The following is a 27,041-nucleotide window of genomic DNA, read 5'->3' on the forward strand; positions in this document are numbered from 1 at the left end:
CTTGGAATTTCAATAGTATTTCTCAATCTCAACAACTTCCTGCGCCACGGCTGGGAAATTCTAGGAGTTGAAGTACATATATTTTAAAGTTGCTGAGATTGAGAAACACTGAGCTAGGTGTTGTCTCCTAGCTGTCAGTTGGTTTAACTCCTCTGACAACTCGTGTGGGCTGGATTTTTAAGTCCGAGCAAAAACATAATTTGAAGAAGGAACAGCTTTCCTTAAATCATTTTGTTTAATCTATTAATCACTGATTAAATTAATTGTTAGATAAATCTCATGGGCCTTCTCGAGTCCGCCCTGTTAGGTGACATCAGGTCATTCGGGGGAAAGAGCAAGCCCAAATGAAAAAAGATTTTAAGGCTGAGCAACTAATTATTTATTTATTTTTTCTCTATTCGAACCTGGTTACTAATCCTTGATACTTACTGTAAGCATCGCAAATTCAACAGGCACCAGGGGTCGATCAGGAATGGGAAGCACCTATGCCGCCCAGCCCAGCTACATGAAAAACTTCTATTCGTCCTGGGAGAGAAGTAGTAGCGTAGCCTAGAAATGGCTTAGCAACAACCTTGTCTTTCACCAGTGTTCCTCAAAGTCAACAATTCTAAGATGCGTGGACTTCAACTCCCAGAATTCCCTAGCCGCCTAGTGAATTCTGGGAATTTAAGTCCACGCATGTTAAAGTTGTCGACTTGAAAAACATTGAGAACTATAAAGCTACAAGATCTGATAGCGCCAAAGACTCATAACTGTAAATCTACCAACGCATATTGCCCTTCATCAGGGTTGCAGTGACTTAAAATGATAATAATAAAGATCGAATTCCCTGAAAAGCCGCAAATTGAGCAATTTGATTTGCCGCAATTAGCTGGGAAACATGAAACTGTTCCTCTGTAAACTGTAAAGAAATCTCTCCTTCCGCCTCTTAGGCGGATTATTCAGGGTCTGTTCTAGGAATTCGTCCAATAAACTCGTTGCTAAAACTGATGAAATGTTTCAAGATGGCTACTCGCAGGGAGGAGGTGTGACTAGTTTCCACGCGACATATGTTAAAATTCGGTGAGTTTTACTATACATTTAGATACATACAGGAATCATTTTCACCTTTTTTAAAGACAGACTAAAGTGAACGTGGTGAGCTTTTTTTTGTAAAATGTTTAAATTCAAGTTTTATTACATAATCATTGCGGTACCATGAGAATATTTGTAATGTTTTGATGTTTTATTTTAAAAGTTTTGCGTTTAGGCATAATGCTATTTGCAGGTTCAGAATTAGACTCAGTGAGTTTGAGCGGTTTTACTTCCATGTAAATAAACACAGAATTGAGATTAAAGTTTAGTCTTCAATTCACAGCCGGGGAATTAGAGATCAGCCATGCGAGGATTTCTAAAATAAATTGAAGTGCACTTCGAGAAACAAAAAAAAATGTAACATAAAATTTCTAATTATTACTGTGTTCATTTAAGCTCTAGCTTCTTCTCCATCCTTTTTTCCTTCAGGCTTTGTGGGGTTTTTTTTGATAAAGTTTTATTGACTTTTTTAACAGAATTCAATAGTAATCATTCAACAAAAACGTGTTGTCTGAGTATCTTATTCATTAATACAAATTAAATTCCTAATCCCTAAATCTTTTCTCTAACCATTGATAAAATAGGACCCAAGTTTGAAAATATTCTTTCTTCTTTTTCTTTCAACCTTAAAGTAAGTCTGTCCATTTCTGCATTGTCTAGTATTTTTTAAATTATTTCTTCTTCTGGTGGTATTTCTTCATTCGTCCAGTATTGTGCAAATATAATTCTTGCCGCTGTTATCACATGTAAAATCAGGGATGTGCTTGAATTTTTGACCAATAACACCTTGCTTTAGCAAATGTCCACCACATGATAATAAGTACCTGATTTATGTTTACATTTCCAACATTTCTCTGACATATTTTTAAACATTTTTGCTAATCTTGTTGGTGACAAGTGCTATCTATAGAACATTTTGTATAAGTTTTCTTTATACGAAGCTGACATTATCAATTTATAGTTTCTTTCCCACAAGGTTTGCCACTTCTCTAAGTCTATATTATATCCAAAATTCTTTGCCCATACTATCATTTTCTCTTTTACTTGTTCATCTTCCATTTTCAGATTTAATAAGAAATTGTACATTTTTTAATTAACTTTTCATTGGAAGTTACTAATGTCTGGTCAAACATAGTCTGCTCTTTATAAAATCCATACTGTTTAATATCTTTGCCATATCTCACTTGCATTTGTAAATGTGACCACAATGTTAAATCGATGCCCTGATTTTCCATCTCTTGCCTGGATTTTAAGTTCCCTTCAGAATATATTTATATGTCCATATTTTATCGAGACTGACTAGATTTAGATGTACAAATGCTTCCATTGTTGAGAGCCAACCTGGAATTTTCAAATAGATTTTACATTTTATTTTTTCCTATGTTAACAACAGTGCACTTTTAATATATTGTTTTTGGAAGTATTTATGTATTTTATTTTTCCATACCATAAAAAAAAACATGCCAACCAAGTTGTAGGTCATGTCCCTCCAAGCACAGCAATCTTTTATTTCTAAGAGTTTTCCATTCTTTTATCCATGTTAGCACTGATGCTTGATAGTATAAAGCCCATTTTGGTAAACCAAAACCTCCATTTCCCTTAGCTTCTTGTAACATTTTCAATTTAATCCTAGCTTTCTTTCCTTGCCAAGTAAATTTTTGAATTAGAGTTTAAATCTTCAAAGAATCTTTTTCTCTAGTTTTATAGGTATTGTTTGAAACAAAAATAGAATTTTTGGTAATATATTCATTTTCACTGTAGCAATTCTTCTAACGTCAACAGTTACAGATTCTTCCATTTTTCCAAATCAAGCTTTATTTGATTTAACAATTTAATATCTTCTTTTATTGTTGAACATCTTGCTGTCAGATATATTCTCAAGTATTTGACCTTTTTGACTATTTGCAATTCTATTTTTTTCTGATAATTGCATTTTTTGTTTATATAAGATTTTTAACTATCAGTTTAGTTTTTTCTCTGTCTTTAATCCTGCTACCTCTCCAAATTGTTCTATCTTTTCCAACAGTTTAGGAATCATCTCTAAAGGTTCCGAACCTATGGCACAGGTGCCAGAGGTGGCACTCAGAGCCCTTTCTGTGGGCACCCGCGCCATGCCCCAGACGTGGCAACTGCTAATTTGCCGAGATCCCACGTGGCTGAATGCATCCCGGCACGGCTGGTTTCCCTCCCCCCCATCCTGTCCCTCCTGGCCTCGCATGCTCTCCTTTTGCCAGGCACCACCCACTGCACCTCCTCAGCTGTTGGCCAACCATTCATCTCGGAGGCGGCTTCTTTGAACTGCTGGCGACAGGCTGCGGAGCCCCAGAGTGCGCCTGTTGAGGGGCCGTTAGGCTGTGGCTACTGACAGACACCATTGGCCCCCATGCACTCGCTGGCCTCTGTGTGCGGAGGCTGATGGTGTCAGGCAGCAGCTGCCCCAGCCCTTGCCTTGCCCCATGGCAGTGGCACCCCCAGCCTGCCTCGCCCCACCCCACAGGATGAGTCTCCTGCCTATCGCACCACCTGCCAGAGACCTCCTGGAGCTCCTCCAACCCTGTCCACCCCCCACAGGTGTCCCTCCCCACGAGCAACATTGAGGTGACCACACCCACCCAATCTTCCATGACTACCACAGCCACACCCACCCAGTGGGCCACGCCCACCTGGCACCCAACAATAAATAAGTGGGTTTTAGGTTGCAGTTTGGGCACTCGGTCTCTAAAAGGTTCGCCACCACTGCTCTAGAATGAATACCAAATAATCTGCAAATGCTTGCAATTTATAGGTTTCACCTTTTATTTTCAATCTTTTAATTTCTGGATCTTGCCTAATGTTTCTATTTAAAACTTGTGAAGTTAAGATAAATAGCAGTGGGGATAGTGGACATCCTTGTCTTGTGCTTTTTTGTATAGCAAAATTCTTTGAATAATTCCCATTTACAATCACTTTTGCTGTTTGTTCCTGATATATTGTCTGAATCATATTTATAAAGTTTTGTCCAAAGTCTGTTGTTTTTAGTTGTTGAATCATAAATTGCCAAGAAACATTACCAAATGCCTTTTGGGCATCTAAAAATACTAATGCCAGTAGTTTCCCTGGATACAGTTCATAATATGTCTTCTATTATTCTCAAATTATTTTTTATTTATCTCTTTGGCAAAAATCCATTTTGATCTGGATGTATAAATTCAGTCAAAAATCTTTTCAGCCTCTCGGCTATTATTGAAGTGAAGATTTTGTAGTGCCTCCAATAAAAGTTCATTACATATATCTTTCAATGGTAAACTTAATGTATCTTGTAAGCATTTATAAAACTGCCAGGAGTCCATCTGGTCCTGGTGTTTTTTCATTTTTTTGTCTTTTTATTGCCTCTTGTCAATTCCATCATTGTTATTTTTCCATTTAAGATAGTCTTGAAGTTTTCTAGAGTTTTTGATAAATTATTTATCATATATGAATCATTTTTTTCTATGAAGTTTCTTCCTTAACATAAAGTTTCTCATAGTATTATTTAATTATTTTTATTGCTTCATTTTAATTGTAAACAGCCTTTTTCTTCTACTAAATTGTTTATCAATTTTCTCTCCTTCTGTTTTTTAAGTTTATAAGGTAATCATCTTCCTGGTTTATTTGCATTTTCAAAAAAGTTTGGCTTTGTCCTTTTAAGTTGCAGTGCCAATTTTTCTGATTCTATTAAATTTAATTTATGTTTTATTATTTCCATTTTTCTTTTCAATATTTTCTTTTGGGATTTGTAGTTCAAGTCCTAATTTTTTAAATTTTCCTCTTAACAACTGACTTCTCTTTTCTTTATTTTTTTTCATTGTGTATGTTATTGCTATACCTCGAAAATACGCTTTGCCTGTATCCCACACATTTTGTAATATTGTATCTTTTTTATTTTCTTTAAAGAAAAAATCCATTTCTTTTGTTGCTGAATCTGTAAATTCTTTCGCTTTTAATATAGATTGATTCAAAGTCCATCTTATTTTTTTCTGCATTCCTTTCCACACCATTTTTAAGGGGTTATGATGTGCCCAAATATTTAATTCTATTTCAGTTTCCTGCATATTAACCCTTAATTCAGGCGTCATCCAAATCATATCAATTCTGGACCAAGATTTATGACTATTAGAATAAAATGTATATTGTGATTTTCCTGGGTTCATTTCTCTCCAAATATCTTGTACACCAATTTTCTCTGTCATGTTAAAAAAAGTCTTAGGTAATCTTTTTCTTCCTTGTTTCCCTGATTTATTACTTTTATAATCTAATGTCCTGTTTACTATTGCATTGAAATCCCCAGTTAAGCATATATTTTGATATTCCATTTCTACTATTTTTCTGGGAAGATTTTGATAAAATTCTTTGTTATTTGGTGCATATATTACTATCAAAAGTATCTGTTTTTGATTTAAAAATATTTCTACCATTTCTACCACATATACATAAATCGTTTTAGAATATAAAGGTAAAGGTTCCCCCGCACATGCGTGCTAGTTGTTTCCGACTCTAGGGGCCGGTGCTCATCTCCGTTTCAAACAGCGGAGCGTTTCAAAGAGCCAGCGTTTGTCCGAGGATGTCTCTGTGGTCATGTGGCTGGCATGACTAGACGCCAAAGGCGCACGGAACGCTGTTACCTTCCCACCATAGTGGTCCCTATTTTTCTACTTGCATTTTTACATGCTTTAGAACTGCTAGGTTGACAGAAGCTGGGACAAGTCCGACTCTAGGGGCCGGTGCTCATCTCCGTTTCAAACAGCGGAGCGTTTCAAAGAGCCAGCGTTTGTCCGAGGATGTCTCTGTGGTCATGTGGCTGGCATGACTAGACGCCAAAGGCGCACGGAACGCTGTTACCTTCCCACCATAGTGGTCCCTATTTTTCTACTTGCATTTTTACATGCTTTAGAACTGCTAGGTTGACAGAAGCTGGGACAAGTAACAGGCGCTCACTCTGTTACGTGGCACTTGGGATTTGACCCGCCAAACTGCTGACCATCTGATCGACAAGCTCAGCATCGTAACCCACTGAGCCACTACGTCCCTATATTTTAGAATATATAGTCTCTTTAACATATATAGCTGCTCATTTTTTGTTGAGCTGATGTGTAGTAAAGTTTTCCAAGTTATGGATTTTCCAAAAATTTATGATTTTTTTTATGTTTGTCTCTTGCAAACAAATTATATCAATGGTTAATTTCTGTAGTTGATTTTTTTTCTTTTTGATGGGGAGTTCAGTCCATTTATATTCACTGAAAAGATTCTATTTTCCTTCTCTATTTTGATTTACTTATATTAAGGTCGTTGATCTCGTAATCCTCTGCTCTCTTACTGTTCCCTCATCCTCTTGATTCATCTTCTCTTTCTTCTTCCACTTATGTAGTTGTTTCCTCTATTGTTTGTTCTGTCTGTTTCTGGCCTATATATATAAAAAGGAAGAAAGTTCCACTAACTCCAAAGTCAGATCTAGGTAAGCACTGGAGGCATAACACTTGATTTCATTACAGCAAAGATACAGATGTCAGCTGACTATGGAAGATGAGGAAGAACTAGCTCACTTATTTGGCTCACTTCTTTCTCTACAAAAGACCAACAAACAATGATATGCAAACTTAAGGCAATTAAATATTCAAATAATGACTGTTGCAACTGAGTCCCTTAACACTGGAATTCCTCCAATCATACTCCTGTTGAAATGCTGACAAGTTCAATTTCTGAGTGCCCAGAGTCCCAAAAAACAAGGCATTCCAGTCCAAAATTCATCCAGGCAAATAAAAAGAACACCAAGCTGAACAAGTAACACTATCTCTTTATAACCCTCCTAATATTTATCTCTCAGGTAATATTTTTCACAACTGGACTTTAAAGAACAGACTAGCATTCTGACGGTTGGTTCTCATATCTTAAAGTTTCTAAGTTTAGGAACAAGAAGCATGGGCATGGTATAGCAATTACCATAGTGCATTGAACTAGCTTGCAAAGACCTGAGAGAGAACTAAGATTGCTGTGAGTGTCTTGGAGTTAAAGCAGATAGGAGAGGCAATATCTTTAACGAAATAAACATGGGTCAAGGAACAGAATTTTCATAATTATTTTGCATAATTGTTTCAGGTACATCCATAATTATTCCATTCACTTTCAGTCTTGCTCATACACAACACTCTGTATAAGTACATACATTCAGTTAATCTAGAAAGGTAATGAAGGAGGACTTGCCTGATCATTTGGTAGCAGTGGCATATCAGACTGCTTAATTTTATTTTGCTGGGAATGACTATCAAGGCCAGTGTGATGAAGATGAACAATGCTGACTATCTAGATTAGTATTTTTCAAACTTGGCAACTTTAAGATGTTTGAATTTCAACTTTCAGAATTCCCCCGCCAGAATACTGGCAGTTGGTTCTCACCTCTTAAAGTTGCCAAGTTTGAAAAACACTGATCTAGATGAATCTGCCAATGTATGGCCTCTGCTAAATTCTGGGAGGAGAGCCAAGCACATAAGAGAATAGCATAAGCTCCAGAGCTCTTACACAGCCAGCAACGACCTGCATAGCAGTATGCTCCACCACCTCCAAGAGCAGATGCAGCTAAGCCCTGGAGGGATAATACCCTTGATTTCATACAGGTATCAGCCAGCTCTATGAAAGATGATGAATTAGCTCAGTTATTTGGCACCCTTTCTACAGAAGATCAACAATTATCTGCAAACCTGAGGTAGTTAAATCAATGCCTTTGTCAGTGTTCTCTGAGCACTTTACCACTGCCCTCCTGTTCATTTTCTGAATGCCAAAAAACACACCAAAAAGGCATTTCAGCCCAAAATTAACCCAGAGAGATGAAGGGAACACCAAGCTGAACAAATAACACAATCTCTTCATAACCCCTCATTCCTCGGGTGATATTTCCTCACAGCTGGGCTTTGAAGAACAGACTGTCAAAGTGCAGTCCCACTTCCACTGGTTTCCCTCAGCATTGATCCTGAGTCTACTCATCTAATGGCTACCCCATCTACAACCTGCCTTTTATCCCTGCAAAAGTGCACTTTCATATATATATATATATATATATATATATATATATATATATATATATATATATATATATATATATATATATATATGGTTGTTTTTTAACTATAACAATCTCCAGTGCCTGGTGTACACCATGTTGTCTTGGTTTACATTTTACCAAGAAAAAAAAATACAATAATAATTAGTTCACCATTCTATTTTTGTAATTTTTGTTTACACTTAATTTCCCTTATATTCAATCCAATTCTTATTGGTCATTAATTTTTTCATATGTTAGTCATCTAACTGTCCAAATTTTCCCATTTAAGTACATCATCCCAATATTTTATGCATTATAAAAATACTTTTTATCTGTCTTATAATATCTAGGTATAACATCCTTTTTAATCAGTTTATATTTCACTTATATTAATAAAAATTACATCAACCCACTATTTTTACATTTCATATATTGTGGGACATACTATATTACTTAAATCTCTTATCCCTCTTGTTATATGGCCCCTTTATGTTCAAAATTTCTCTATTCTTTTAACCATATTCAAACAAGTGTTTGTTTATGTAGTAGTCCATCTGGTAGGGCGAGTCTCTGGTCTTTTGCCGAGTATTTTTCCAAGTTGATGTCATCTGCTTACCGAGAGGTTCCTGTGTTTTTGCAAATGTTGGGAATACAAAAGATCAAGTAATTAAGATAAATAGTTTCTCTCCCAAACTTTGATGATTCTCTTGGAAGTTCTATAATCCATTCCATTTTTCTTGTTGCATCAGAATCTTGTGTAATTTTTCCTGTTTGTGTAAAATTGTAATTCTTTTCATTGGTTATTTCATCAATTTGGTCATATTCTAATTTGTGGTCTGTTATCTGATTTATTTGATCATTAGTTATTTCCTGGGTATTTCTAATTGTAGATTTAGATTAGAAATATGCTTATTTATTAAATCATCAAAGTTGTTTCGAATTTCCTCATGGTTTGAGTCTATTGTCATTTTTATTTGTCCTAATATTGCATATATTTCCTCCTGGAAAGTATTCATCATGCCTTCAAGTATTACTTCTAGAGGCCCCTGATTTTCCAGGTTAAGTCCTTCAGTAGAAAATATTGAATGTGGCGTCCTGTCATTTTTTGACACGTATGTGATAACCATGTTGTCTCCCCCCCTTTGAATGATCAATGTTTTTATTGAAGAGTCAATTTATCAGTCAATCAAAATTACAGTTCAGTGTGTTAAGCCACCTTAAATCCTTCCTGTAGATTCTCCTCTAAAAATTAGCCAAAGGCCAAGGTTTTTCTTTTCCATAAACAGTTCTTAAATTTAAGCAACTGTCCTGGTGTTTTGGGTTTTTCCCCCTTTTCAGACACTTTTTAATCTTATAACTGGCTCTTCCTTTGTTACCAGCTGTCTTCATGGTGATTTGCAATTCAAAGGAACAGCTTTATTATTATTATTTTTGGGCATTCTGCCAATTTCTGAGTCCTTATTGTTAGTATTCTATGCTCTGATTCTCCACTAGATGTCAGCAGTTGTTTTTTTTTTCCAATTTTTTTTTCAATCAAAAAGTTATTTTGTTATATATTTTTAGAATTCCATAAAAACTCTTCATGGTATAATCTTGATAGTTTTTTAGTTCCTAAATTTGTCCAGACTGTAGTATATTTTAAATTGAATTTTAATATATCTCTTTCCTCATTAATATTAATTTGCCACTTTCATCTATAAGGGAATGGGGATATAGTCCCCTCCCTTCACTTCTGGAGGTTTTCTTGCTTTGGGGATCTTTCTCAAGGATTCAATTAGTAGACAGAAAAAAGAAGATCAATACTCTCACCAATTCCAAGACCCTGTTCGCCAATATTCAGGTTCGTGCTCTCGGACTTCGGCTACAAGTAGGGTTGGGGGGCTTCCCCTGGATCAAACAAAGCAACCACCATCATTTTTTCATGGTCACCTCTTTGGGAAGACTTCAGACTCATCTAGGGTCCCCCTGGCAGGACAAAATTAGCCGTGGGGAGCAGAGGTCTCCTTTTGCATGGCCATGTGCTACAGGTGCAAAACTGGAAGTCCCACAAGTGCACTCTTTTCAAAGGAGCCCTGAACATGGCTAACATATTTTCACCCCCAATCTGGGCCTACTTGTTCTTTTGGTGAAACCTCTTCTATGGAATTGCCACAGACTCAGAAAATTAGGCACCCTAACTGGCAATAGGCAGTCTGTTCTCATCTTCTTCCTCAGTCTATAATCTACTCATCTCAATTGTTCATTTTTCTGATCATTTATCCAGAGCCAGCACTCTGAGGGAGAACCAGCCAACTGACAACTACATCCTGCAGTGTTCTTCCTGTCCTTTCTTGGAACATAAGCCAGGTAAGCCCCAAAACAAAAAGATCCAGACTTTCTAGGATTCCTGACTAAATTTGTTATAATCTTTTTGCAGGAGACATGTATTTGGTGTGAATTCTCAATCCCAGCTATTTTTCTCTGCTAGACTTTGTACAACCTAGCTTTGGAAGTGGCAGACCTAATGGGGCTTGGTCTGTTTATACTTCCAAAGTATGTGTCCAAAATGTAAAACAATTACCTCGGTTTGAAAATGCTGAATCAGCTTTGTTTGTCTTTGACTAATTTTCTTGATTGTGCATTAATTTCTATATTCCTCCTCAACATCTCGCAATTACAGGTAACACAAATGAAGCTGTGCACTCATGCACCTGCCCCTTGCAAAAAACAGCTCCCCCCTGCATCAAGCTGCCAACCCAGAAAGGTTGGGGAATACTGCTCTATAGACCCTTCAATACCTATCCTCCTGAAGAACCTATTGTGCCACCATGTATGTCTAGATCCTACAAAGATACAAAACATAAAGTTAGCTGCTTTAGGCTGCTACGTCTCATAAATAGGAATAAGCTACAAATGTTAAATGGCTCTGTCCAATATGATTAGCCTGGGCAATTTACTTTTTGGTCAGATCACTAGTTATCTACCATAGTTTATTTAATAATTTCCAGAAATCTAGACCTTGCTTTAAGATTTGGCACAATCTCCAGGACTGAAAGTGATTACCTCCCTTTAATTTGCAAAATTAGACAAGGTCTCATTAGAAACCAAGTTAAGGCCTCTTTTAAAATGCCTGATGAGAATTTCCCCCTTTAAGATCAGATAACCCAATGGTTTCACTTAGAGGAAGGAACTACATATTTTTCAATCTTCTGTAATTTAGGGTCATACTCTAACTCAACCATCTCACAAGAAAGTAGAATACTTGACATGTGTCATGATCTCTTAGTTAACTTGTCAAGTCTGCCTCATTCAAATCCTAAGAAAGAAAACTCCCAGCTCCATGGATTTAGAGAAGAGGCACTTTTAGTAAGAATGAACTGATAGTAACAAAAGCAAGGCAATATTTGAGTAAAATCTGTGCTAAAGTTACACATTGAAAGTGACTCCAAATCCCTCCACCCAGAGTCCAACTCAGGCAGACCAATCAATGTCCAATGTTGTTAAGGAATTTGTTGTGCAGAGGTCTCCTTGTGCTACCAAAGAGTTGCACAGACAAGGAAGGGTACTGAGAGCAGCAACAGTCACACAGTAAGAGTACACTGAGTTATAAAAACAAAAAGTATTTTACTTTGAGGTGGTGTAAAAACAAAAATGCACAGTCAAAAATAAACAGTCCAGGTCATTCACAATAGTAACAGTCCAAGGAGTAATCCAAACTACAAAGTGTTCTTACCGGTCCAGAGGTCAATACACAGTTCAGATTTACAACAGTAGTAAACCAACAGCAGAGCAAAAACAGTAATAGTAGAGATCAGTGAATTCAGAGAGAGAGAGAAAAGCTACGTTCCTAGCTTCTGCTTATGGCCATGAGAACACTTACACACCCATTGGCCAATTAACATCTTAAAGACATAGCATTATGGTTATTTTCAACCCAACATTGTAGGCTAACACCATATGCCTAACAAATGTGATATGAGAAACCCTCTTGAGCACATGGTGTATACCTCCAAGAAAGCTACAAACTGCAAGCTGGAAATCTGGCTGACATTCGCTTTTTCCCCTTCAACATAGGCGTTATCCCTAAAAAACAGTAAAAGGCATAAGAGAAAACAATACAGAAAGTCAGTTAAGGAACATTGCTTAGTCCAGGTTTATCAGGATATTTCCTGTGAATTGCCTGAAGGAGTCTAGGGGCATGAACATTGTGGGCATCCATTCCAATTGTGAAGGTGGGATATGCTTCCATGCCGCCAAGTATTGCACTTTCTCTTTATACTTTCCAGAGTAAAAATTTCTTGACTTCAAAATGCTGTTCCTTCTTTGTCAGAATGGGCACCAGAAGGGTGGGATGAGTGCGGCAAAGAGGAGTCACCTTTTCAGGATTGAGCAGACTACAGTGAAACACAGGGTGGATCCATCAAAGATTCTTTGGCAGGTCCAACTGCACAGTAACTGGGTTTATAATTTTTGCAATTGGGATTGATCCTACATATTTAGATCCCAATTTCTTTTATTTTTGGGTAGTCTATAAGTACTTTGTGGATAAATAGACTGTCATGGTTCTGATGAATGAGACAATTCAAACAAATTGCAGGCATATTATTTATCTAAAAAGTCTTAGTAATGAAATGAAACATCGGCACTCATGGAGGGATGCCAGGCTCTGAAATCTCCTCCCCCCAAACCCATCATAACACACATACAATCCCCACCCTTATCTACACGTCATAAATCACATTATCCAATTAGCTTTACATATGAGGTCTCACTTCTCATTCTGTACGCAGGCTTTTCTAATCATCTCAAAATAGTCGTTAGAAAATTCCCTCCCTTCAAGATTCAAAGTGAAGCAGTTTAAACAAAAGGCTGTCCCTTATATCGTCAGTGCAAAAACATGTCAATGTTTGCAGCATTGACATAGACGTTATCACCCACTTGGAACTCTTTTAGCTTCACCCGCTTTTTATCAGCCTGCTTCTTATGGGGTTGATGTGCATCTTCCAAGACCTTACATGTTACCGGCTATCACGATGCGTCCTTGCCGACAAACCACAGACACGTCCAAGGTACAAATGATGTTGTTTATTCGTCTTGCAGCCAAACAAACGACTAAACCAGAGCAAAGTCAGCGTTGACAGCATCCTGCTCCAATGCTCCTTTATCGTCTGGTCACACCCCAGCCACACACCCCAACACAAACCGACATCCGCCCTCAAACTGACAAAGACCCTGCCCATCTCCCCCCTGTGCGCTTGCTCCACGTTCCGCGTGACGGCGGCAACCATCCAATAAGTCCGCCAGGCACCCCCCAGCCAGGCCCCTACATCCCCTCCTCGATCCTCTCCTCGTGCTCCAGTCATCCACGCCCCCACCACCCGGGCTGTGCACACCCCCAGTCCCTACCACCCCCTGTTTTGTGTCCCAGGACGGGACCGGTTGGGACCTCACCCCCACGACGCCCAGCCTGGTCCTGCCGACCACCGTAGGCCCCGCTGCCCCCCGCCGCGTCCAGCCTGTTCCTGCCGTCGGCCTGGTCTCGTAGCCATGTTCCGTTTGGCTTGCCTCAGCCGTCCCATGCCGTCCCGTGGTGTTCTGCCCCATCTGTGCGGCCAGCCAGGTGCTGGGAAGGCCTGGCCGTCAGATGTTTGGCAGGCCTGCCGGAAGGCCCAAGGACCTGTGCCGGAGGCCCGACTGCTGTGGGAGGCTGCGCAGGCACAGCCGTCAGCCATGCGGTGGGCCTGCTGGATGGCCCGAAGACCTGTACTGGAGGCCCAGCCACTGGGGAAGGCTGCGCAGGCACCGGTGCGGCCATCAGCTTTTTGGCGGGCGTGCTTGCAGGGCCTGGGAACTGGCAGGCGCGTCGGGAAGTGAGTATCTGCTCCGGCGAGTGGCAAGCCAATGGGGCTCGATACCGGCTAGATTTCTTGAAGCTGTTTAATCCACTCCACCAGCAACAGGGTCAGAGGCGGCTCTTGGGGCAGTTCTGGTATGGGAAATCCTGGCTAGAAGCTGCCTTGAAAGGGTGAAACTGGTACTACTACGCACTGAGTTGCGTAGCCAATGGCTTTAGGTCAGCCTAATTATCTTACTGATAATTCACATAGCACCTAAGGTACTGTTCCAAAAGTGAGTTAACATGTTCACACATCTCATTAGTTTGTGGGTGATGGGTGGAGCTTAACCCCTGGGCGGAGCCTAATAACTTAAGGAAATCCTGCCCAAACTGGGAATTGAAATCTACCTGAAATGATGCGGTCAGGAACCCTGAGTAACCTATACATGTGTTGAATAAAAAGTTTAGCAAGTGTTTTAGCTGATGGGATCTTAGAGCAAGAAGCAAAATGCACTTGTTTAGAAAAAAAATCTGTAATGACACAAATAACTGTGTTCACCCCACTTTAGAACAGCTCTACTATAAAGTCACTGTAGGATAGGACCCCGTAGATTGGAGGGTACATACAGTGTGGCTGCAATCCATGCCAGGCCATCTCTCATGGAGCAGTCATTGGAATGGGACAAACCACTCATCGCCTTTTAATGCTCTTTTCAACTCTATGCACAACTCGCTTGGTAGCTCATGCTCCAATTTTTTCGGAGCCCTAGTAGTCACCAGATCAGCCAACTGCTTAGAAGGGATAACTGGCTGGATTACTTCAAGTCTAGCATTATAATACTGAGGCAATCTGGATAAAGCATCAGTCTTGAAGTTTATCCCCCCAGGGATATAACTCAGCACAAAATTGAAATGATTAAAGTACTGTGCCCATCAGACACAGGGACAATTTCCTTGAGGTTTTCAAGGCTTCCAGGTTTTTGTGATAAGTCCACACCTCAAAGGGTTGCTTAGCTCCTTTCAGGAAATGACTCCAAGTTATCATTGCCCATTGCATAACAAATGCTTCCTTATCACAGACTGCCCACCTCCTTTCAGTTTCAGTTAACTTTTTGGAGGTGTAAGCACAAGGTTGCAAAAACCCCTCGGCATTCACCTTCAGTAGCACAGCTCCCACAGCCATGTCACTAGCATCAGCTTGGGTCATAAACGGACTGTCAGGGTGTTTTAGCACTGGCTTGGCAGCAAACAGCTGCTTGAGTTTTTCAAACACTGCTAGGTGTTCTATTGACCACTCAAGTAGCTGACGAGGCTTCGGCTTACTCTTTCCCTTCATTTTCAAGAGGTTGGCAATGGCAATACAATCTTGGCAAAGGAAAGGATGAATTGCTGGTAAAAGTTTGCAAACCCAAGGAAGCTCTGTAGTTTGGGAGGGTGCCCACTCCCAAATCACCCGCACCTTTTCAACGTCTATCCTTCATGAGATATTCGACAGCCCAAGTAATCAATTTTGTCTTGATGGAATTCACACTTGGACAATTTAGCATAAAGTTCAGCAGATCTGAAGTTTACCTTTAACTTCCTGTGCTCCTCCATAGTCTCCCTATATATTAGAATATCATCTAAGTACACCAGGACCCCTTTGTAAAGATATTCATGCAGCACCTCAATGATCAATTGCATGAAAACAGAGAGTGCCTCTTGTAACCCAAGGCACACGGAACTGGAAACAGCCCAATGGGCAATTGAAGGCCATTTTCCATTCATCTCCATCTTTGATATAAACTCTGTAATAGGCTCTCAAATCCAACAGTGAAAATTCTCCTTTGGCTAAATATGTCAGCATATTTTTCATCAGAGGCAACAAATAAACATTCTCCACACAGACAGCATTTAATCCTTTGTAATCAATGCAGAGGGACAGGGGTTACCGTCTTTTTTCTTCCCAGAATAACACTGCAGCAACCACACGTCTGCCTGCATAGATGAAACCTCATTTCAGGTTCTTGTAAATAAAGATGCACAACTCATCTAGCTCATGTGGAGTCACCAAACAGATTTTTGGCTTGTGTAACTTTGCCTCAGGGAAGATCTCTATACTGCAGTCCATGGGGCAGGAGTGCATCAGATCCTGTTTCACTGAACGCTTCCCTTAAGTCCCAGTATTCCCTCAGGATTTTCTTTTCTCCCTTGGTGAGTTCCTGTATAGCAGCCCCCAATTCCTTTGTCATATTGGTTCTTTTGGCTATGTATGAGGGATATGTATCCGGCAGAGACCGGATTTTTAGGAGCCTTTTTCTCCAATTCACAAGAGGGTTCCACTTGTGGAGCCAAGTCAGTCCAAGTAAGAGGGGTCTTTCTATCCCGGGTGCTACTATAAAACTCAAGAACTCTTTGTGGCTACCCATCCTCATTTCCACAGGCTCCATTACGAAGTGACCCTGGGCTCCCCCTGCCACTGACCCATCCAATGGCAGAAGGTTAGGGGCACCCTCAGTCTCAGTCTTAGTTTCTTTACAACTTCCAGGCTAACTACACACTTGGTACAACCTGAGTCCAATAGGGCTGACATCCTCACTGACAAAGCAGTATTATTGGAATCCTCTGCTATCTTATCCGAGGTCAACATCACCAGATTCTATCCAAATTCTAAAGGAACAAAAAAGACAAACATCTTGCTTTCTGGAAAAAAAGATCAACATCACAGGAAAAAAATGGTTACAGTAATCACAATCACAAAGCCCAAAAATCCCTCTATATTTTGGCATACTATAACTGTTCAAGTAACATTACATGACTCCGTTGTATTATCTCCTTAGGTATCTAGATACCTAAGATCTCTGTTGGGATCTACATGCTAGTATCTATGTGATGGATATATCATTATTCTCGTTACTGCAGTGGCCCCCAGTCACGTGCAAGGAAGTAAAACCTACCTTAAATACCAAGCATTCCGTAGTGATTGTATCCTCTCTAAGTTAATTAAATCCAGTTCAAATTGGTGGGTCCCTGTATTGGCCTCTTTATTTTCATACATCACTGAGACAACCAAAGCCTGGGAGGAGATCATAATTGTCCTCTGTTAAAAAAGGCAACAGGATTGATCTAGCTAATTATAGACCAGTTATAAAATATTGACAATCATTAGCAGGTAATTATTTACCGAATTCCAAATCTGGATAATAGAGGGAATAATCCACCCAGAGAAGGCACAGTTTCAATGGGGACATTCTGTTATAGATCATTTCCTAGTACATCAGCATCTGACAAATAAATATACAAACCACTCTTGACTTGAATTTATATGCAGCCTTTATTGATTTTAAAGCAGCTTTTGCTAATATCTCAAGAGTAAGTAGAACATTGTGAGCAGATCTACTATAGAGAAAAGACTCCTGCTCCTAATTTCCTAAACTGTACTCTAAAACCAGGCTTAGAGTAAGATGTATCCAGGGAGGGGAACATTCTGACTTTATTCAGACTGTCAAGGGGTGAAACAAGGATACATCATACATACATCATTCTTTGATTAAAATTCTCCAGATAGTGGATATCCATGCTCCTAAATTAGCCAATAAACATCTCCGAATTTTACTCTTGTGTTGATAATGTAATTCTTGTTTCCTTGCCTTAAAGCAAGCATTAAGAATCCCAGCATCCCATTATAATGAGGAACGATTAAAACAAAGCTTAAATTTTCTATGAAAAGACAAAAGCACAAGTGGACAATTGATTCCCATGAGTTGGAACAGGTTAAATGTTTTAAATACTTGGACATGATATTTCAGGCTTAACAGCCACTAAATTATGCCACAACTACCCAAAGGAGTACACAAATAATTAAATTTTATAGGCAATGGGGGAAATTACATCCCAGCAGTTAAATTGTATACAACTAGAACACTTGCCCACTAGATACAACTTGGCCCATACACAAACCTTCATAATGGCTTATGAAGTCATTCAATTAAATTTTTTCAGGGCCTTGTTTGGCACTCCAAAATGTACCTCCAATGCAAAATTGAGACTTGTAGCTAACATGCAAAGTATAAAAGCTCATGCCTAGACCAGGATGCTAATCTCAGAATTTAGAATCATGTTTAATCCTACAAGCCTGATGCCTGTGCTGCAGTCAAACAATTACCAATTTCTTTGACATGATATGTGCATAGCAGGACTTTGTGGTCTTGGCTTTCCGAAATATCTAGGCCAATCAACACTAGAGAAGGCCAAATCAATAGTAAAAGAAAAAATCAGGGACATTGTTTGCCAAAATTATATTACTAGTGCCCCTGAATTCTGAATTCTATTGCCAAATATTAAGACAGTCATACTGCATGGTACTACACAATTTAATTCTAAGCAAATACAGATGGGCCTTTTCTAGAGCATGCTTTGATAACCTCCCATCAGCTCTACTGATGGGAAGATTTCATGGGACTCTTTATTTACAGAAACCTTGCCCTTGTGTAGGGAGATAGAAACTCTAATCCCCATATGGCACCCTTTCTATGATGCCCAAAGATGTGCACTCCATTCTATTAGTTCAAACATGTTTTTTATACTCATTCTTTCTCAGTACAGTTCTTACTATATGAGCTAATTAAAAACATGTTTATTACATTTATCAATAGATTTTTAGCTTATATATATATCTTAATAGCTTTTACATTCAACCTTTATAAACAAATCAATATTCAAATGTAACTTTATATTTCCAAGTTTTAAATGACCAAAGTTTTCTTTATCTCAGTTCATAACAAAATCTAGTATTCAAAGTACACATCATGTCTATTTGAGTATATTCTATTTTAGTCCTCACTAATAAGTCAAAACCCCAATTTTCTTCAGCCTTATTCTAGCTTCCTTTCTTTGCCAACTCGCCTTCCATATCTGTGCTTTTAGGCCATCAAATAGATCTCCCTCTGTTATTATGTATATTGTTTGAGATAAAAAAGAGGCCAACCAGTCACCATTTTTTGGAAGGGCTAACAAATCGTCTATTTTTTCATCTCAACGTAGTTGTCCTGAAATGTTTATCTTCCCTTTGGTCTGTTCTTCTTCTTGATTCTAGGTTTCTTCTGGTTTATATAGAAAGTCTTTTCTATTTTCAGTGTTGTCAGTCCCTTTAACTATGTTGATCAGTTGAATCTTCTATCATAGTATTTAATTGTTCCACTTATTATATTATATTCTGTGTAGTTAATTCTTTAGTTGTAATCAAAGTTTGGGTTCGTATATCTAGGCAACCCGCGGCTCCAGAGCCGCATGCGGCTCTTTGAGCCGTCTCCTGCGGCTCCCAGCTGCCCGGTGCGCACGCACCTCTTCGAACAGGCACTCTCCAAATGGAGAGTGGCACCGCCCGTTCCGAGAGGTGCGCGCGCACCTTTCCGAAGGGCGGAGGTGCGCGCGCACCTCTCCAAGCCGCCGCCATCCCGTCCGGAGACCTGCCGTGTTCATGGTAGCTGTGCAAATGGGATGGTGGTGGTTTGGAGAGTGTGCGCGCACTTGCCAAACTGCCACCATCCCGTCCGGAGACCTGCCGCGTTCACGGCAGCTGTGCAAACGGGATGGCGGCGGTTTGGAGAGTGCGCGCACACCTCTCCCAAGCCGCCGCCATCCGGAGACCTGCCGATGTTTGGGGAGGTGCGCGCACACCTCCCCAAACCTTCCCAAATGTCGGCAGGTCTCTGTACCTCCGCGTGAACGGGCAGCGGCCCCGCTTGTTGCGAAAGCTGCCACGGCCCGTCTACAAAGCTGCCGAAAGCGGCAGCTTTGCAGACGGGCCGCGGCAGCTTTCGCAACAAGCGGGGCCGCTACCCATTCCGAGAGGTCCGTGTGCACCTCCCCAAACCTCCCGTACCTCCGTTTGGGGAGGTTTGGGGAGGTGCGCGCGCACCTCTCGGAATGGGTAGCGGTCCCGCTTGTTGCGAAAGCTGCCGCGGCCCGTCTGCAAAGCTGCCGCTTTCGGCAGCTTTGCAGATGGGCCACGGCAGCTTTCGCAACAAGCGGGGCCGCTGCCTGTTCGCGCGGAGGTACAGAGACCTGCCGACGTTTGGGGAGGTGCGCGCGCACCTCTCGGAATGGGTAGCGGCCCCGCTTCTTGCAAAAGCTGCCGCGGCAGATGGGCCATCGCTGTCGCGCAACCTGGAACTGGTTCCATCACACACAAAAAAAGCAACCGCGCGCGTCTGCGCATGCGCAAGAAATGTTTTTTACGCATGCGCATGCATGGACGCACGCACACGGCTCCCACTTTTTTTATGTGTGATGGAACCGGTTCCCAGTGGCTCTTTTCCTTTTTCGGGTTGCCGACCCCTGATCTAGGCTGACATCTTGTTCTTTTCTGTAGCTTCTTATTTCATCAGTAGCTGTAAGAATAGTTTCATAAATTGCTTTCAACATAAAGGGAATCTGTTCCTGATCTTCATCCATGTTCTCTTAGTGGTGTGTTAAATTAAAAGCTTTACAATCAAGAGAATGAAAATAATTTTTTCACTGATTATAGAACACAGCTGGGCTTCTCACAGCTGATATCTGCCGAGGTTGCAAAAGTCCTATCTATAGTCTGGGCTTCAAGCCAAGTCTCTTTTAGAGCATAACAAGTTGCAATATCAGGTTTAGCCACAAGATGTCACCCTTACCATTTAAGATTTTTTTTAAGTCCAAAATTTTTATAATCCTTTTTCCAATTTTATTTCTTTTTTGTAAGTAAAACCCAACTCTTCCATAAGAATAAGAAATCTTTTAGTCCTAGAATTTTATAAAGATAGAAATCCAGTTAAAATCAGGTTATTCTTTTAGCATTTTAAACTCCCCTGGATAGTCAGTCGCCGCTATTTTTAGAGGTTGGGATAGAATTTCCTTTCCCTCTCTCCACAGGGGGGAAAATACTTTGGGCAGTTTATACAGGTAGAAAAAATAGTTAGGATTGAAGAGAGGTTCAGATCTCACCCACTCTGCTTTATAAGTGCCTGGTGGTAAGTTTGACTTCGGCTGTCTGCAGCCTAGTGACAGGCCATATTTCTATGGCCGGTCGTTCGTCTGCCAGTTTGGAGGGCTGCCCAGATCGAGCAGAAGGGCTATCGACCTCTGCGATCAAGCAGGGGTCCCCTCGCTTTTCACCCCTACAGGGCAACTTTCAACCCTTTCCAGGGTCCCCCAGCGGTGCGAAATCGGACATGGAAGCTCGCCTTCCAGTGGTTGCGTCAGCAAACCGGAACTCGTGAATGTGGTTTGTTTGTTAAGCTGATACTGTGATTTTTAGGAACCTTGACCTGTTTCTAAGAGTTGTTGGGTTTGATTTTTTTTACATTTCTGTTCACTGTCCAGAGTTTCTTGAGTAGATAGAGAACTATATGAATTTTTTAAACTAATATTGTATACAAACGAGCCAACAGGTTTTTAAGGAATGCTACCTCTAATTCAGAAAGTAAAAATTATCAGTGTTCATTATGATTAATAAACTAAACCTAGGGAGTCTACTTTGAAAAAGACGGTGCCATTATCACAATTGGTAACAAACTGCAGTTTAATTATGTGCTTTGTGTGTGTGGGGAAATCTTTAAAAGAAATATACTTACTTGCATTGACATTTCTCTTTCTTTTAAGTCTGATGTATATATTTCTGCTGCATGCATGCCAATAAGGTATCTTAGACTGTTTTGTTTCAAGTTTACTATTCTCTGGAAAAGGAAAATGTTTTGTTGGCTAGTGGATGCTAATTTATGTGCCCTTACTTGAAAGTATCTATCTATAAATTAAAATAAACAACAAATTGATGGCACATACAGTCATGGCCGAAATTGTTGGCACCCCAGAAATTTTTCCAGAAAATCAAGTATTTCTCACAGAAAAGTATTGCAGGAACACGTGTTTTGCTATACACAGGTTTATTCCCTTTGTGTGTATTGGAACACAATAAAAAAGGGAGGAAAAAAAGCAAATTGGACATAATGTCAAACAAAACTCCAAAAATGGGCCGGACAAAATTATTGGCACCCTTAACTTAATATTTGGTTGCACACCCTTTGGAAAAAATAACTGAAATCAGTCACTTCCTATAACCATCAATAAGCTTCTTACACCTCTCATCTGGAATTTTGGACCACTCTTCCTTTGCAAACTGCTCCAGGTCTCTCTTATTGGAAGGGCACCTTTTCCCAACAGCAATTTTAAGATCTCTCCACACGTGTTCAATGGGATTCAGATCTGGACTCATTGCTGGCCACTTCAGAACTCTCCAGCGCTTTCTTGCCATCCATTTCTGGGTGCTTTTTGACATATGTTTGGGATCATTGTCCTGCTGGAAGACCCAAGATCTCGGATGCAAACCCAGCTTTCTGACACTGGGCTCTACAGTGCGACCCAAAATCCTTTGGTAATCCTCAGATTTCATGATGCCTTGCATACATTCAAGGCACCCAGTGCCAGAGGCAGCAAAACAACCCCAAAACATCATTGAACCTCCACCATATTTCACTGTAGGTACTGTGTTCTTTTCTTTGTAGGCCTCATTTTGTTTTCAGTAAACAGTAGAATGATGTGCTTTACCAAAAAGCTCTATCTTGGTCTCATCTGTCCACAAGACGTTTTCTCAGAAGGATTTTGGATTACTCAAGTACATTTTGGCAAACAGTGGGGTCCTCCTGGGTCTCCTGCCATAGCGTTTCATTTCATTTAAATGTTGATGGATAGTTTGCGCTGACACTGATGCTCCCTGAGCCTGCAGGACAGCTTGCATTCCTTTGGAACTTGTTTGGGGCTGCTTATCCAGCATCCGGACTATCCTGCGTTGCAACCTTTCATCAATTTTTCTCTTCTGTCCACGACCAGGGAGATTCGCTACAGTGCCATGGGTTGCAAACTTCTTGATAATGTTGTGCACTGTGGACAAAAGCAAATCTAGATCTCTGGAGATGGACTTGTAACCTTGAGATTGTTGATATTTGTCCACAATTTTGGTTCTCAAAGTCCTCAGACAGTTCTCTTCTCTTCTTTCTGTTGTCCATGCTTAGCGTGGCACACACAGACACACAATGCAAAGACTAAGTGAACTTCTCTCCTTTTTATCTGCTTTCAGGTGTGATTTTTATATTGCCCACACCTGTTACTTGCCCCAGGTGAGTTTAAAGGAGCATCACATGCTTGAAACAATCTTGTTTACCCACAATTTTGAAAGGGTGCCAATAATTTTGTCTGGCCCATTTTTGGAGTTTTGTTTGACATTATGTCCAATTTGCTTTTTTTCCTCCCTTTTTTTGTTGTGTTCCAATACACGCAAAGGGAATAAACCTGTGTATAGCAAAATATGTGTTCCTGCAATACTTTTCTGTGAGAAATACTTGATTTTCTGGAAAAATTTCTGGGGTGCCAACAATTTCGGCCATGACTGTATGCCATCTGTTCTGCTATGTTTAATGAGCCTTACATTAATAAATGTTTAAGGATACTTATGTAGATATATGTTAGAGGCAGACTAAACAGCTTTGCTCTAAAAATTCAAGAATGTAGATACTCTTAGCTAGTTAACCTTTGTTTCAGATGGAGCTAAAATAGGTTAGTTGTACTTAGTTGTCCATGTATCATTTTAAGTGAATTTGTGCTTATTTTCTATAACAAATGCAGAAAAATGAAGTATTGCTTATCTATGCTATATGGAGTATTTGCTAAACATAACATAATGGTCATATAAAAGTGAAAAAAGAATCAATACACTGTAATTTGAAATCTGCCCCCTGGACTATGTAAGGATCCTCAATTCTGATTATTCTGTTGTTTGTCTATTTGTTTGTAGATCATGCAAACTGACATACATATGAGCGAGTGGCAAAAGAATTACTTTATTGTTACCTCTGATACTTCTACACCAGGACAAAAAGCAGATGCATATCGTTCACAAATTTTACATATTCAGCATGCATGGGCAAACTCAAATATTTCCCAGGACTGTGCTGCCAACCTTTTCAAAACATATGTAGAAAAATATTCTGAAATTATTGATTCTGACAATATAGAAAGAGGCTTGAATAACTATGCTAAAGATATTTTGACTATGGTAAAATATCAGCAGAATGAAAGTGACAAGTGGCAGTCTGCTTTGACAACAGAAAATTTGATGGAATTGAAGTGTGTTCAAGCAATGATGCAGTCCGGAAAAAAGTTTGAGAGGCCTCTGAAGGCACAAGTAGATGTATCCATTGATAAACAGGTCACTGAGTCTGTTTCTTCAAATGTTCCCAATCTTACTCTCTCAACTGGTCATGGAGAATCTATGGTTGGAGCTGGTTTGTCAAATTATGTAACTCAAGAAACAGAGGTTTGTGAGAAGCCATTAACTTCAAAGGGTTATCAAAATGATATATTCTCCTTGCCTAAAGCAGGAGTTGCATGTTCTGTTTTGCCTGTGACTATGAATGATGTGTCTTCTAGAACCCTGACTAGAAATAATCAACCAGCATTTAATAGTTCTCTGATGTCCACAAATAATTCTCGTTCAGGGCAAGATTTATCTTCTGCTCAGTCTGCTTTCCCTGCAAGAATGGGCAATCTGGGAAAAAGGAAAACATTTGCTGTGTCTAGTGAAGATAATAGTAGTATATCTTCTGGTTCCATTCATAAGTTGATTCCTATAGAAGGGTCTAACATTCCATGGAATGAAAAGAAAAATAATGAAAACAAAGCATCTGGTTTCAAAACTGCAAAAGAACAGCTGTGGGTTGATCAGCAAAAGAAATTCCAAAATCAACCCCAGCATACCCCATTACCATCTTACGGGGGTACAAAGAAATCTTTGGGAGCTGGACGATCCCGTGGTCCATTTGGAAAGTTTGTTCCTCCACTGCCCAAACAAGATGGAAATGGGAACACAGGAATGCCATGTAAATCATATGGGACTGAATCTGCAGAGCTGACTTATCCAATAGATGAAAGGTTAAAGAATATAGAACCTAAAATGATAGAACTTATAATGCATGAAATCATGGACCATGGGCCTCCAGTAAACTGGGATGACATAGCTGGAGTTGAGTTTGCAAAAGCAACTATCAAGGAAATAGTAGTATGGCCTATGCTGAGACCAGACATTTTCACTGGATTACGAGGCCCTCCAAAAGGAATTCTTCTGTTTGGTCCTCCTGGAACAGGGAAGACTCTTATTGGCAAATGCATTGCCTGCCAGTCTGGGGCTACATTTTTCAGCATCAGTGCATCCTCACTGACTTCCAAGTGGGTTGGTGAAGGAGAAAAGATGGTCCGTGCATTGTTTACAGTGGCACGCTTTCAGCAGCCAGCAGTAATTTTCATTGATGAAATTGATTCTCTCTTATCCCAGCGTGGAGATGGAGAACATGAATCTTCCAGAAGAATAAAAACTGAATTCTTGGTCCAGTTAGATGGAGCAGCTACTTCTTCTGAAGATCGTATATTAGTTGTAGGTGCAACCAACCGACCACAAGAGATTGATGAGGCTGCCCGAAGGAGACTGGTGAAGAGACTCTACATTCCACTTCCTGAGGTTTCTGCCAGAAAGCAGATAGTGTCTTGTCTAATGTCAAAGGAACATTGTTCCCTAACTGAAGAGGAAATTGATCTCATTGTTAAGAAATCAGATGGTTTTTCTGGGGCTGATATGACCCAGCTTTGCCGAGAGGCTTCTCTAGGTCCTATCCGCAGCCTTCAGTCTCTTGACATTACAACTATTAGACCTGAACAAGTACGAACTATTGCTTTTCAAGATTTTGAGAGTGCTTTCAAAACTGTTCGACCCAGTGTGTCTTCTAAAGATCTAGAATTATATGAAACGTGGAATCAAATGTTTGGGAGTGGAAGATAAGAAGAATTAATTTGTGTGCATATTCAGTTTTGAAATATTAATATTCTAATAAATTTGAGAAAAATAGTTTTTTTCTAGATAATTGTTTTGCTTAAGAGTCTATTATTTTTACTAGTAGAATTCTATAAAAATTCACCATATTGTTCTTTTGTGCCTTGCTATATTTTTATATAACATTACATTTATTTAATGTTAATAAGGTGCATTATTAACTTTAATGCACCCTCCCCAACTCCCTTTCATGAAAGGAATCCAGGAATTATTTGTAAAATTTAGTTTACGTCCAGGCATAAAGTTATACAAAATTTTTAGTGCTGAATTATTGGGGTGAGAGTAGAAGTGGTTAAAGTGAATGTAAATTTAATAGGCGGAGGTAGGTACATTGGATATATCAGCTGTCTTGTGTTATTTGTAAAAATAATACAGGTGGGACACAAATAAATAAAAATAAATAACTAAAACTTCCAGGAACAATTATTCCTGATGATTCAAGAATAAATTATCAATTAGGGAAACATTGTATTAGACTTTTTATATACACTGACACAATTTGTCAAGTTACAGGCAATCTTCAACTTATGACCACAATTGGGCCAACATTTCTGTTGTTAAGCAAAACATTTGTTAAGTGACTGTTGCTCCACTTTACGACCTTTCTTGCTATAGTAGTTAAGTGAATCACTGCAGTTGTTAAGTTTATAACACAGTTATTATATGAATTTGGCTTGCCCATTGATTTCGCTTTTCAAAAGGTTGCAAAAGGTGATGACATGACCCTGGGACACTGCATTCGTCATAAATATGAACCAGGTATCAATCATTCGAATTTTGATCATGTGACCATGGAGATGCTGCAATGGTCATAAGTGTGAAAAATTATCATATGTCACTTTTCTTTGTGCTGTTGTAACTTTAAATGGTGACTATGCAAACTACTGTAAATCAAGGACTACCTGTAATAGTTTTTCCTTTAATCATACATATGTTTAAAGATATGTACACAAGCACACACATACACACACACTCTTGTGGTTTTCCTTACTGATATATCTTGCTCACATTCAACTATAAATATGAAACTTGATAGCAAATAAGCAACTTTTCTTGCATGATGAAGGCAAAAGTGATCAAAACAAACTACATTTTAAAATTAAATATACAGTTAAATGTATTACGTTTACATGGATATCTGGTACAAATAAGCAGTATTGTGTTTTAATTAATTTTGTTTAGACACTGATTTAAAAGAACACCTTGGCTTTTTACTT

At 39.5% G+C, this 27,041-nt stretch overlaps 1 protein-coding gene across 1 annotated transcript; it reads left to right on the top strand.

Moving 5' to 3' along the window:
• Positions 1–899: 899 nt before the first annotated feature.
• On the top strand, positions 900–26,092 carry FIGNL1 (fidgetin like 1). Its single transcript, XM_083378292.1, has 3 exons — positions 900–1,062; positions 10,389–10,471; positions 23,737–26,092. The coding sequence occupies exon 3, from the start codon at positions 23,740–23,742 to the stop codon at positions 25,771–25,773; it is 2,034 nt and encodes a 677-aa protein (XP_083234418.1). The 5' UTR covers positions 900–1,062; positions 10,389–10,471; positions 23,737–23,739; the 3' UTR covers positions 25,774–26,092.
• The last annotated feature ends 949 nt before the right edge of the window (positions 26,093–27,041 follow it).

This window comes from Vipera ursinii (assembly GCF_947247035.1).
Source record: "Vipera ursinii genome assembly, chromosome: Z".
NCBI lineage: Eukaryota > Metazoa > Chordata > Lepidosauria > Squamata > Viperidae > Vipera > Vipera ursinii.